Consider the following 14,350-nt stretch of genomic DNA (forward strand, 5'->3'; position numbering starts at 1 on the left):
GTTTATCATGCTCCACTCTGCCAGACCTCATAGTTCCACTGCCTTTATTTGAAAGCTAATCCTTCAGCCATGCTGGAGCCAACTTTGCTCCTGGAAGACGTCCACACATCAGTTCAAATGGCAACCTTTGGGTGTCACTATTCATCAGGGTGTGGTATGTCTATACCATATCTGCAACTTCACACCATATCTGCAACAATTTTATCAACATCGCAGTTATTGGCAAACATTATATGAATGGTGCCCTTGACTAATTTGTTGGCTCGCTCTACAATACCATTGGGTTGTGAGTTGCAAAGTGAGCTTAAACTATGTTTAATACCACAGGACTTCAGAAATGTAATCATCTTACCAGACTTGAGTTGGGTTCCATTTTCAGTTATAAGTACAGATGGTACACCTTCTGAAGCAAGATTAACTCACGGTTATGAATAGTGGCTGAGGTAGTTACTTCTTTCATGAACTTCACAATTAGCCATTTGGAATGAACATCAACTATCACCAAGTCAAACTTCAAATGATTTCTAAAGTCATTCATGTGCCTGATGAAATCTAAGCATACTGTGTGCCAAGGTATTCCAGGATTAGCAACGTTTAATATCACCTCCTTTCTGTGAGAAATTGAGTTTTTGGTAGAGGGTGTGGGAGCCCTTTTCAAGTAACAGCCACAATACTTGTCAGGGTGAACCACAGTCACCATATAAACCTCTTCTTAACTTTTGGTAGTTTGGCACACAGCCAGGTCGAAATTAGAGGCAATGTTTAAAGAATGTATGCAAAATGCAGACAGCAATAAAGTGAAAACACAACCTAAGAAAAATTCCACACCAATTGAGAAATATTTATTAAATTATTTTAAACCAAACTTAAGTAATATACAATTAGTAGAACTGTAGATATGCAATTTCAAATGTTTAAGGTAAGTATAGTGCCTAAAGGCACAAAGCGCCAACCATGGTTATCTGGTCGTGGCAGACCAGAACAAACTCATAAGTTCAGGCCAACCGCAATGGAGTGTGGGTCGGATACAGGGACCAGGTTAGTCCTACTGAGAATTGTTCCTTAAGTTCTTGATGCTGAGTGTGGCATTGCGCTATGTCAATTTTGAGGAGGAGCTGCAAGGGCAGAGATGTGAGGTCCTGCATTAAGTTGCTTCGGGTTCTAATGAGGCTGCCGTTCAGGGGAGGAGTACTCTCTTATGCCAGCCAAAGTCCTAAGACCTGGGGGGCACTTCTTGGGGATCAGGACTCCAGCAGAAGCCAGCAGCAGGTCACAGGCAGGTCCAATGAGGCTGGGCAGATGTAGGGAAGGTCTCTGGAGTTTGTTACATCCCTGTAGCTCAGTACAGGCTGCCAGTGATGGTTCTGGGTTCAAGGAGCTGGTCCAGTCGTCCTTCTTTTGAGTCAGTCTCAAATTTGTTTTCACCTACAAGCCTCATGTGTTTGAGAGAGGTTCTCAGAATTGCAGTCAGAGCAACCATTGGACAATTTTGTTTCTTTAAAGCAACAAAATTCCCTGTCTTACTTTCTGTATTAAAGAATTCCAGCCATCACCAGGCCTTCTCAGTTTCAACTACAAAACCTTCATTTAGTCCAATGTGTTTTCCTTGTAGCTCCTTTTAATTCATTCTAAACGCCACCTTACTTTACAATCTATCCCTTCATATAGTGCCAAGTCCCTTCTCTCTATTGAGATTAATAACAATGGCTTTGCTTTGCTCCAATGAAATTCTGATATTGTGAAGTACAGCTTTTCTTAGCTAGTTCCATGCCATTAATTTATTTCACAAGTGTAGCTAGCTGTCTGGGTTGCTTACGACTTCTTGTAGCATTCCGAAAGCTTCCTTGGGAATGCATTGTGCCTATTGCTGACTATAGGCTTTGTGGTCTGTAGCTCACGGTTTCTGGCTTTCTGTTTTCTGCCTTCATTTGTGTTAAGCTGCCCAGCTTCAGGTTGTCCCTCCCATTGTCCAAACCTTGTTTGCTGTATTCCTATACCAATTTGCTTTCTGTAAACAGTCATTTATATCTTGTTCTTATGTTGTCACATGTGCTGTGCATTCAAAAACAGAGGTCAGATGTCGCAGGCTCTGACTTTCGAGGGAGCTTGGTATTTACTGTTTACTTTTCTTTCTCTGATTTCAAAGTGAGAAAATGTATGTGACAAGCCTGCTGAGTGTCTATGTGAGAGGTTGTAGGATTTTATATTCGAGCACACACAAAAAGTAACTGTGCTGATGTTTCAGAAAAACATGTATGGGGTCAATAAATATTTGATTACAATCAAAATTACATTTCCACACTTTATCATTTGTGCACAATAAAACTGTATTTCAGAGCAAATGTGATGGTCATTTCAATTGAAAATATTTTGTCTGTAATGACAGTGCGCTACCACACCATGAATTGTCTACACTACACCACTCCATGCCTTTCCACTCCATTCTATGACACTCCACGACACAACACATCCCTCCACTTTATGCCTCTCCACACTACACCCACCCACTCCACACCAATTACCTCACTTCATTCCAGTCTACCTCACCTCACTCCACTCCAAAATACACCACTCCACTCAAATCTACCCACTCCACTTCGCTACAATTGAATCCACTCTAATCTACCCCTTTCCACCAAATCTACCCCACTCCAATCTACTCCATCCCAATCTACCCCCCACAGCCCAATCTACCCACTCTACTTTAATCTACCCCATTCCAATCTACCCCCTTCTCTACGATCCTATCTAGCCCACACCACTCCAGTCTACCCAACTCCAATCTACCTAACTGTACTACAGTCTACCTCAATCCATCCCACTCCATCTCAATCTACCCAACTCCTTTCCAAGCTTCCACACTCAACTCAGTCTAACCCATTCAGCACCCCCCCACTCCAGTCTACCCTTCTCCACCCAAAAGCTACTATATTTCACTTAAATGTACCCCACTCTTCTCAATCTACCTCAGTCTACTCCACTCCACCCCATCCCAGTCTATCTCAATCCACCCCACTCCAATGTACCCCATTCCAACCCACTCCACCCTTCTCTACTCCAATCTACATGACTCCACTCGAAAATACTCCTGTCTACTCCATTACAATCTATCTGACTCCACTTCAGCCTTCCCCACTCCACTCCATCCCAGTCCAATGTACCCCACCCATTCCAGTTTACCCCCACTCCACTCTAAAATCCACTGTACTCCATCCAACTCCTCTCCACTCTAATTTAACCCATTCCACTCTACCCCCTCACTCTACCTCACCCCACTCTACCCCACCCCACTCTACTCCCCTCCAATCCACCCAACTCCACTCTAATCTACACCAATCCAGTCCAAACTACTGCACACCATTCCATTATACCCCACTCCAACTTATCCCAACCTACTCTAGTTTACCCTACTCCATTCCAATCTACACTACTCTGATCCACCCAATGTAGCACACTCCATTCTAATCTACCCCACTCCACTCTTCCCTAATCTATCTCCCTTCACTCCAATCTCCACTCCACCCCAATCTATCCAACTCCACTCCAGTCTACCCTCACACCAATCCACCTAATCTGCCCCACTCTACTCAACCACAAGCTACTACACTCCAGCCTACTGTACCTGATCTACCCAATCCAATCTACCACACACCACTCAAATCTCCCCCACTCCAATCCAATCTAACCATCTTCACCCCACTTTAACCCACTCCAATAAACTCCACCCTACTTCACCCCAAATTACCCTAGTCCAATTTACCCCATCTCAATCCACTCCACTCGAATCTACCCCACCCCAATCTACATCACTCCATTCCAATCTTTCCCATGCTAACCCAATGTACCCCACTCCAATGTATCCCACACCACTCTATCCAGCTCAAATCGAATCTACCCCACTCCACTCTACCCCACTCTTACCTAGCCCACTTGCATCTACCTCACTCTGTTCCAGTCCATACCACTACACTCCAATCTATGTTGCTCTGCTCTACCCCACTCCAACCTACCTCACTCCACTCTAGCCCAACCCACCGCACTCTTCCTCAATCTACCCCACACCACTCCATTCTTCTGCAATATATCCCACTCCACTCAAACCCAATGTACCACACTCCACCTCAATCTACCCCAGTTCTTTTTAAACCACCCCAATCTACCCAACTCCACTCCAATCTACCCTAATTTACCCACTCCAAACTACCCAAATCTACCCTCACTCCATTCCAATCTAGCCTACTACAATCCACCTAGTCTACCCCACTACACTCCAATCTACCACACTCCACTCAAATCAACTCCAATATATCCCCCACCTTCACTCTACCTTGATCTACCTTACTCCTACCTACCCCACTCCAATCTACCCCATTCCACCCAAATCTACCCCACTTCACCCCACTCTACTCCATCCACCCCAAACCACCCTAATTTACCCCATTCCAATTTACCCAACTCCCCAACCTCAATCGCCCCCACTCCAGTTGACCCCCTTCTACCCTGATCTCCAATCTACCCCAATCCAAACCCACTCCATTCTACCCCTCTCTACCTCACTCCACCACACTCCATGGCACTAAGTTTTAGCCATGTTGAAAAGCAGCTACACTGGTGTACCTCATGGCTAAAACACATGCGTAAGCCAAAAGCTCTTGCAGAGGCGAGACCTATTTGTTTTGCCAATCCTTGTTCTCCTTTGGTTGTGTGTTAGTGACTTAAATTGGGTATTCTGTGTAAAAAAAACAAATGCCTCTAGTAAGAAATACTGAAGAAAAAATTGTTCTTCCTTAAAGATCGTCTTAAAATAAATGCAGCACGCTTTGCTCATCAAGAGGTCTAAACTGTTGTGGTTCACATTTTGGCAGTGGATGAAGGCGGATGAGATGGCAAAGGCCAGCAGTGGATCAGCAATTCGGACAGAAAATCCAAACCAATTTGTGCCTCTCTTCACTGACCCACGTGAAGTTTTGGAGACCAGAAACAAGGTATGTTGACAATCAGCCATATTATGTTAAAATGATTCCTGGTGCCTCCAGAAGTATAAGAGTGATTTATAGAGCAATAAAAAAACAAGATACTGGAATAGATATTTTACTTGGTTTGAATTACTGCAAACCATCTTGCTTTCCTTATCTTTCCAGGGAAATTTCTGCACTGATCAGTCTGATATATCAAAGCATGAACAGTGCAAATGTTCCCTAAACAGTAGTCTAAATAATAATAGCTTTTAAAATGGGTGATGTGACAGTGAAAGGTGCACCCATTTTATGCCGTAACACAACAAATGTGATACTTTTAGAAAAAGGAATTGTCTGAAAAGGAAATATACTATAGCTTAAGAGTAGGCTACAATGCAAACATTTTGGAGACCTATTCACAAACTACACTCTGTAATATATTTACTAGCACTGCTAGGGTACTGCTCACGTACCACAAATTGATATTCATAAACCTATATGCAGAGACTGCTGCCTCTCCTATCTTTTCTGTGGAGAGATCACCACTCAATTGAAGAGGTCTCCACATGTGTAACCCTATAATTAAATAGTAAATGTAGATTGGATAGGGTTTTGGCTGGACAATCCAGAATACTTACTACTAAATGAGCAGGCTTTAAGGAGGAGTAAGGAGTGGGTTATGAATGGCTAAGGAGGGGTTTAGAGAGGGATAGACACCCACCCACAAAAGAGGAATCCTGTTGCACTTTTAAAACTCCCACAGCCAAAAAGGTCCTGAAACAGTAGTAAATGTAATCCAGCTCAGGCCTTAAATCCAGGATCACACATGACCACTGCAACACCCTTCCATAGAAATTAGTGAATGCAGAGATTTAAAACAAAACCTCACAGGAAATTGTGTTACATTCTTGAATGTTTACAAAATATATGCACAATTTGACAAAATATTTATTCAAAATTTTGTAAATAAGCTTTTTAAAACTTTTAAATAAATCTAACTTTTATTATGCTTGTCATTTTTTTTAAATGAATTTGAATTAATTGTATGCCTTTTAATTATTTTGAATAAATATTCAATGAAAATAAACGTCACTTTAGGTGGGAATGCTTCCCAAAATATATCTTTAAATAAATATACATTAATTACATATATTTACATGTATTACATTTTAATAACTAAAGATAATAGTACTGAACAATATATGTGTTATAGGTTTAAAAAATGTAGAAAATTATTTTACATTTTTGTTTAATATTAAAATATTTTTACTAAATTATACTAAAGGTTAATAAACATTTTTACATTTTTCTATTCTTTACCATAGGGAGATCGCCACCCTAGTGGTGGAGACATGCACCTATGTAGGAAAAAATATTAGTAGTAACTTCACACTCAGAGATGTGGCTACATTCCCCTGGATTCAGGGGCTGAGGATGTGTAAGTCTACACTTAGGTGTACTTATACACTCCAAATGGTAAATACTCAAAAGTATTAAAGTTACTCCAGAGAATGACCTGGCATGTGAGTAAATCTACACATGTACATTTATCTTTGTGAATCGAAACCCGATGTATTCAAGATTATTTCAAGTATTAAGGCCTCACCTTGCAAACCTTGATGTCAGGAAAAAAAATATTTAGATAAAAAGATTTTCGGGCAAGGCTTAGTTCTGAGCATAACTTTATTTAAAACCCACATCTATAAAAAGCCAGTATCTCAAAGCTTTTGGCCAGTGTGCCTCATTGCACACTGAGGGCCTCCTTTACAAGGCCCTAGTGGCATACTGCACCACCAGAACGTCATTTTTTGATGCTCCAGTGGCGCACTGTCCTGGCCCATATTTACAAGGCCACACAAAGCCACTGTGCGTGGCTTTTCATGGCCTTGTAAATATGGACCCTGTTTATGCATAACACTGTCTGAAAACGGCGTTCCATGGGTGTTGCTTGGGGTGTTCCCATGCAACACCCACGGAACCAAAGGAATCTGACGCATTCCCAGATTTACAAGTCTGGGAATGCATCAGATTCCTACACCACCTCAGGGGTGGCATAAGAGTGACGCATTCTGCAGCACACATAAAATGAGGAAACCACCTCTTGTGATTCTTTTGTGCAGGAAGGTGCCCCGTCCTGCACAAAAACAATGATCCCCACAATGCAGGCACCCTTGTACCATGGTGCAGGGGTCCCTGCGCTAGTGCATGGAATTTGTGCACCAGCACAGTGGGAGAGGACAGAAATTACTTGTAGATATGGTACATGTCTTCCTGTGGCACAGGGCGGTGCTGAAAGGCACTTGCTGTGCAGCCCCTATCCTCGGCCCTTGTAAATGTCATTTCTGTCAGGTCAGGTTGGATGGAAGAGACCAATGTTTCAAGATTTAACAACTTGGGAACTTCCAACAGAGCTAGATTCTCAGAAGCACCTGACCTACAAGTATAAGAAGCCAGCCACCAAATGGCAAACACACTCAAATAATTTCTGATTGTCACTAAAAATATTCTACAGCTTTTCATGGTATACTTCATTTTCTGTCTTCAAACAAATTATAGACAAATTATTAAAGCATGTTAAATATCTAAGAAAAGGCGTGCTAGCATGAGCCTGTCAAGTGCACTGTTAACAATCACAGCTACTAGAAAATATAAATTATTTAGCTGCCTAGTTGCTCGCTTCTTTTGTCTTTGCCTGTTTCAAGAAGAAACTGAAAATATTTCAGAAATATGACTAAACTAACTTCTTATAAAGACTGCCTAACCTTAACAAATTAGACATAAACACAATTGCAAAAAAAATACTGGTTTGCAACCAAAGAGCATGACGTAATGTAAAATACAAAAAGGAGCTATATGAAACCCAATTGTGAATAAGCATATGATAATTTAAATAAAGCAAATATCATGGTACCAACAACATTTATGACTACATTAAATCTTTGATGGGATCAGCCTGTTACACAATTCGGGAATCATATAAAGTCACTTGCATTATTGATTGAAGAGACTGAAGAACAAATACCTAGCTATTCAGCAATACTAACAGGTGATTTTAATACTAGCCTACCCCAAATTAATTATGGTGATTTATTTTTTAAAAATGGTGATCCTTCAATGGGGATTCCTGCATATATCCTCAGTAATTTAAATCATAACAAAATAGGCAAGGAATTAGATTAGTTCTATAAAAGTTGTAATTTTGCCATAATAAAGGGCAGCTGTCAAAATGGTCAACCTGGAAAGCCGACATTTAATAATGGAAGAGATAGTTCAGTGATCAACTGCGTAGTAATTTCTATGCAACAGTACACATTGTTAATAGATTTTAGAGTTCCTGAAGACAATGGAAGTGACCATAGATCACAATTAATATCTATGGATTTGAAAGGTAGGATGTTTGATATATGGAAAGCAGGTTCAAACTTTGCGATCAGGAATAATAATATAATTTATTGGCTATGCTCAATCAAAGCTTTGTGTACAATATCTATTACCTTTACTGAAGATATAAAGGAAATGACTACAGAAAAAGTGCTATCACATTATAACATTTGCCAACAGGAATTTGATATTTTGATCTTAAATAGGACCCAAAAACTATTGCTATCACACTGTAACTGTTTTTTTTAAACGATAAGACAAATCTCCTTCTAAGAAGATGTATCTTAATGAAAACAAATATCTTTAAGAAAAATTATGCAAAACAAACATTTTATGAAAGACACTAGCACAAATCAGACATTCTTTTAAATTTGGGGAAAAAAAATACATTACTAAATGAACATTAAAAGCAATATATTTGAACAATAAGACAAACTAATCGTGTAGAGATTAACAATTGTGGATGGAAGTTATAATGGCACTCAAAGAGAAAAGGACAAAGTATTTCTGGTATTTGATAGGAACATTGATTGGCAAAATGTAAAATACTGTTGGCCACACCAGTGAAAGAAAGGGAATGAATCTACTGTATCAGAGAAGTGTATAACCCGAGCAATACTTTACCCCACACTGAGGGAAGGTAAAAGCAATTGCCTCAGAAGAAGAAAGTGCAGATACTCAATTTATGAAGGTCCTCCCATGCCCAAGGTCCAGCAAATATATTAAAACCAGACACCAATAACTGGGCTTCACTAATACATCCACTAAAGCAGCCTGTTGTGAGAAAACTGTTTTCTATACCACTGAAGATAAAGTACCTGAGTTACAACTTAAAGAAAGGGGATCAGGCTCATCCAAACAATTATCGAATGAGCACTCAAATCTTATTTCAGGCTAACAGGCAAAATATAAGCCAAATATCTATTGAGGCATTTCAAAGGTTGGGTGGAAACTACACAAATAGTATCAAACCCCAAATTGGATTCAGACATATTCACACTGTAACTGATGAATGCCTGACAGTGAAGTCCTTAGCAGAAAAATGTGTTTGTTAAAAAGTAGTTTTGCTGAACATTGAAGATATTGACCTGTAAACCTCATTTAGCTCAATAGATAGAACCACACTCAAGAAAAATGCTGATATGGGATATAATGTTGAGACTGCTCAAAGATAAAACTTTCATAAAAACTCACTGACCAAAATGCAACTAGAAGAAATGGAGCCGTAACACAGAAGGTAATGACTGAATGGCTAGAGGCAAGGTTGCACTGGCACCATTACTATTTTCTGTTTACACCCCTAATGCTTTAAAGCTGGCCTGTCGTGTTCACAAAGGAAAAAAAATATTAAAAGAATATCATACTTCATTTAAAAGTAGTGAGAGAAGAGATCAAAGATTTACAGTCTGATTGTATCTTAAAAAGGAGGATAAAAATGTTACAAAAATGCTTCTATTGATTTAGGCCATATACTTTGCACAAGACGAACTAAACATGATCATATGTTCGTTTCTGAAAAAAATCGGGAGTGTTGCAATATTATCTCAGAAATATCCATTCTAAGAAATCAGATGATGGATGTTTAAATTAAGACTGGGGCAAATTAGTCATCAAATTGGGTGGGGAATACCACAAAATGGCAGGAATGTCACTATGTATTGTCTCTTAATTGTACTAATGGACTTGACTTTGATTCACATAATTGTATTCTGCGAGACAATGAATTTATTTTTCAAACTTTTTTTTAACTCAGTGGACAATAAAATTAAATTTGCTGGTATTTTGTGGATGGGGGCCCGTTAGCTGGCCAAGAAATAGCATTTAGGGAGATCTTTTTATAACATTAGGGGCCTGACGTTTCAAATTGACAAAATGTGTTCGGCAAGTATTAGTGGGCGTAAAATGGCTACCAAATATCTCCAGCTAAAATAGGTATGAAATGGCTTCCAGATATCTTCAGCGATAATACTTTGATTAATTGATTTAAACTAACAGGCTGCCCTCAATAGTATTGCATTTTGAGGAGATTAACGTGCGTTTTTCTATGTTCTAAAATAAAAATAAGTCTGTAAGTGGAACAATTGTCTTGCTTATGGAGCATTTTTTTGAGGCTGTCTCTTCCAGTGTATCTTGTGGCAATGTCTTCCTTTGTCTTACACAGAACGCCCTCAGAGTTCTCTTTTACTTCTTAGCTTGCTTGCTTTGTCTCCCTCAAGTCTTTCTTTCTGGTTACGTATAAACCTCTCCATGTGGGTGTCTCTGCATCTGTCTTTGACTACATGTTGGAGTTCTGGTGCCTGCTTTTTGGATGCCTAGTGTTCTGCAGCGGCTCCTCCGCTATGGCGGCGGAGCATTGTCCCCGCCAGCAGCAGCAGTTGCTGCAAATCTTTAAAAATAAAATGATAATAAACAATGTTTATTATAGTTTTATTTTTAAAGGGGCGATACCATGGGGAATGATAGGGATGAAGAGTTAGTGCTGTGCACTTCCCTCAGTGTGCATGTGTGTTAACACACGTGCACTGACCTCTCTCAGACAGCAGGCCCAGGCTCCCAGCTTGGAGCCTGTGCCTGCAAGTGGATCCAGAAGAGTGGAGCGGTGGCGGGGAGTCAGGTAAGTTTTTTTTTTTTTCTTTTCCTAAATGTAATGTTTTACTTTGTTTAGTCCCGTCCCTTTACTCTGCTGCGAACCGCGACTGCAAGGTTTCCCATTTGAAATATTTGTTGGTATTTTTGTGGTTATTTGTGGCTTTCTCTATGGCTTTTTCTGTTACATTGTGCTTTTTATGGTTTTCTATAGGTGCTATATGTTTAGTTGTTCATGTTATGCCACTAGATGTCTTTCTCTCGCTCTCTCTGATTGTGTTTTTCTTTAGCTAACTTTCTCTTGTTGAAGGATTCTACATATTCCTCTACTGCTTTGTGGCTACCTGTGTCTATCAGTGTCTTTCCGTGGCTCTTTGTGTGTATGGGTGCCTATGTGGGTATGTCTCCCTCTAGCTGTCTCTTTTCTTTCTCTCTCTCTCTCTCTCTCTCTCTCTCTCTCTCTCTCTCATACACAGCTTTTCTCACTATCTCACTCTGGTCAACTGTGTATGTCTGTTTCTGTGTCTTTCCATGTGTGGCTGTTTTGCTCTTTGGCTGAATCTGGTTCTCTCTGTTCATGCTTACTTCTCCCGTTCCTAATTTCTCGCTCTCTCTCTCTCTGATTTCTCCATTGCTGTCTATATTTGTGGCTAAATACTGATTTTGCAGTATGAGAATTTCTATTTTCGCTGTTCGTAGGTGCCCTTTTGTTCCTGTCATGTGGTTTCTCTGAGTGCCCTTTCTATCCAAGTGTCACCGTGACAGTCTCTGGGTATCTCTTGAGTGCTTTGTTAATCTCACTGAGGCTACCATTCTTTCTCTGTTGCTGCCTAGATGTCTTTCTTGGTGGTAGCTTTAGTGTCTTTCTTTGTCGCTCTGCCTAACTCTTGGTGTTTCAAAGACTGTCTTTGTCTCGTTATGGTGCTTCACTTTCTTTCGCTGTCTCTGGCTTTTATGTACCAGTCTCAGTCAGCCTCCGGGCGTTCCTATGGACATACCTTTCTGTTTGACTGTGGGTATTCGTTTTTGTCTCTCTGTAAATCTACCTAGAATTTCCCATGACTGCATCTAGGAATCTGACATTGGATCCTCTCTGGGTATCTTGCTGTATTTTTCTGTGCAGCTGACTTTATGATCATCTCTGTGATGGACTCGGGGTGTCTTTATGACTGTTGTGCCCTTGAGCTTGCCTCTCTGTGTCTTTTATCTGTGAATGTTTTGGTGTTTATGTTTTTCTGTATTTGATACATTGATGGTTCATAGAGTTGTATTGCACTTATAACTTGTGTTATTTGTTTACCTTATTTTTAAGATCCGAGAACAGAACCGGCAAGACATGAAATCTGCAGGGCCCCAATCCCAACTTTTGGCTAGTGTAATTAATGAAAAAAGTAGGAGCCCGGTAAGTAAAACACTGATTTTCCTTATAATCATAGACAGCAGCATGAGAGATTTATGGTGCAAGCCATCTGGCTGGCTAGGAGGACATGGTGTTCCCATGGAACAGGGCACAGTAACAGGGTACATGCAGGACAACTGACACTGTCACTGTAGATGCCAAGATTTGGACTGTGGATACTTTTGCCTAACGAAGATGGGAGAGAAGAGCATCAAATAACAATGGTTACAATGAGGGAGCTGATGAAAAGGGAACGAAGAAAGTAAGTGAACCAAAGTGGATTGAAAAAGCCTTTTTTAAACAACGTTGTTTATATTTTAAGTAGTATGAAATCACTACATTCAAACAGAATTTCATACATGTCATACCAATACCATGTCAAGGCATAACACTGAGAATTGCAGTCCTTTACCAAAACCGTACAACACCTGGGTCTCTTTCACTTGGTTAAATGTCCATTACAAACATTGCCACCTGCTTATAATCTTGCTGCCAGATAGCATAGTACCACTGCCAGATTCTGGTTTACATGTGCTGCAGAAGGGCCACAATATCATACCAAATTCTTTTCATGGACTGTAGCAGTATGTTTTTCCAAGTCATAAATATTCTAGATCTTAGATCACCACTGTAATATCTTTAGTAAGTTGGTTAACTTCCAGTTATGGACATGGGCGTCTGCAGGAGGGGCAAGAAGGGCTCTTGCCCCCGCCCCCTGGTTTTTGGTACAGCATGGTGTGAAGGCTCACAGTGCAGCGTAACACTATGGCCGCTGCAGTGTTGCGCTGCCTCAGGATGGATGACGTTACAAATATGCCCCCCATCCTTATGCACTATGGTTAAACTGGTCAATAATAGCCTTCATGTCAAGTGACATAAGTAAACTGGTCAATAATAGCCTTCATGTCAAGTGACATAACAAGAGTATATATTGTCATTGTTAATACCCCCATGAAGAAATATCAGTTGATTACAGGGATCTTGAATATCCTTAAAATATTTATTCTTGAGCGAACTTGTTACCAGAAGGATTCCACTGGTCTAAAAGCCTGCCACATGTGATACATAGTGCCTTTGAAGCCACGCTCCCCAACAAATGTCCAAGCCTCAACAGAGGACGATATCACCAGAGGCTAATTCTGTAGCTGATTTTCTTATATTGGGAGCAAAGAAATCAGCTTGTTGTTCTTAGGCAAATGTTTGCACATTAAACATCTGTGATCTTCCTTTTACCTAAGCCAAGTGATCTGCCTTTTTACTTATAGGTGATATTTATTGTCTTTCCAATGATGCCTTATATAAGCATAACACCTCAATTAATGCAGTCTAAATAAGGTGTCAACTTTAATAACCTCCCCGCCCCTTGAATTCTCTCATGTCTAATGCAATGTAAAAGTCGATTGAGGCAAAATGTGTCTTTTTTCTTGCACTTGGACTTCTTTCCTCGGTGTCCATGCACACAAATATACCAACACACTCACTGTTTCTTAATCACAAAAGCACTTGCACACCCTCGCACTTCCACAATCACTTACCCTCACTCACGACTACTTGTGTACATCTGCTCTAATTTGAACTCCTTGGGTACAGGTGTTCTGCCTTAATAGTGCAATGGGTGCAGTTGCATCTGGGCCTCTGTGGCCTAGTGCAACTGCACCTGCTGCACAGTTTATAGAGGCACCCTGACTCACTCCCACACCCTCTCATAATATCCCCATCACTCATTCATTCTAACTCACTCACACTGTTTTACTCACTCCCCTGCTTCCACTTATTCATACTCACTCTCACTCATTCATTGATCCTTTCTCATTGCCACTTCAAACACATTAAACTAACACACACTCAATCAATCTCATTCTCTTTAAACTACTCACAGATTATCACTAACACATGCACAGACCTTACTTTCTTTGCTGGCAACTCAGACGTTCCATGGCAGCAGCACAGCAGAAATCTGGTGCCTGATAATGGAACTTGCAAGCCATGATTCCCAACAAGAAGCCAGGCAGAACAGAAAGGCCCA

The 14,350-nt window shown here is 40.4% G+C and overlaps 1 protein-coding gene across 2 annotated transcripts in view; it reads left to right on the plus strand.

Annotated features, from left to right (window-relative positions):
* ADD2 (adducin 2) overlaps window positions 1-14,350 on the plus strand; it is a 309,265-nt gene that overhangs the window by 234,621 nt on the left and 60,294 nt on the right. For both annotated transcript variants that reach the window (XM_069214100.1, XM_069214101.1), the window contains exons 11-12: window positions 4,866-4,985; window positions 12,238-12,327. In XM_069214100.1, the coding sequence (XP_069070201.1) occupies window positions 4,866-4,985; window positions 12,238-12,327 (210 nt within the window). The remainder of the gene's footprint in view (window positions 1-4,865; window positions 4,986-12,237; window positions 12,328-14,350) is intronic.

Source organism: Pleurodeles waltl, chromosome 11 (genome assembly GCF_031143425.1).
Source record: "Pleurodeles waltl isolate 20211129_DDA chromosome 11, aPleWal1.hap1.20221129, whole genome shotgun sequence".
Taxonomy (NCBI): domain Eukaryota; kingdom Metazoa; phylum Chordata; class Amphibia; order Caudata; family Salamandridae; genus Pleurodeles; species Pleurodeles waltl.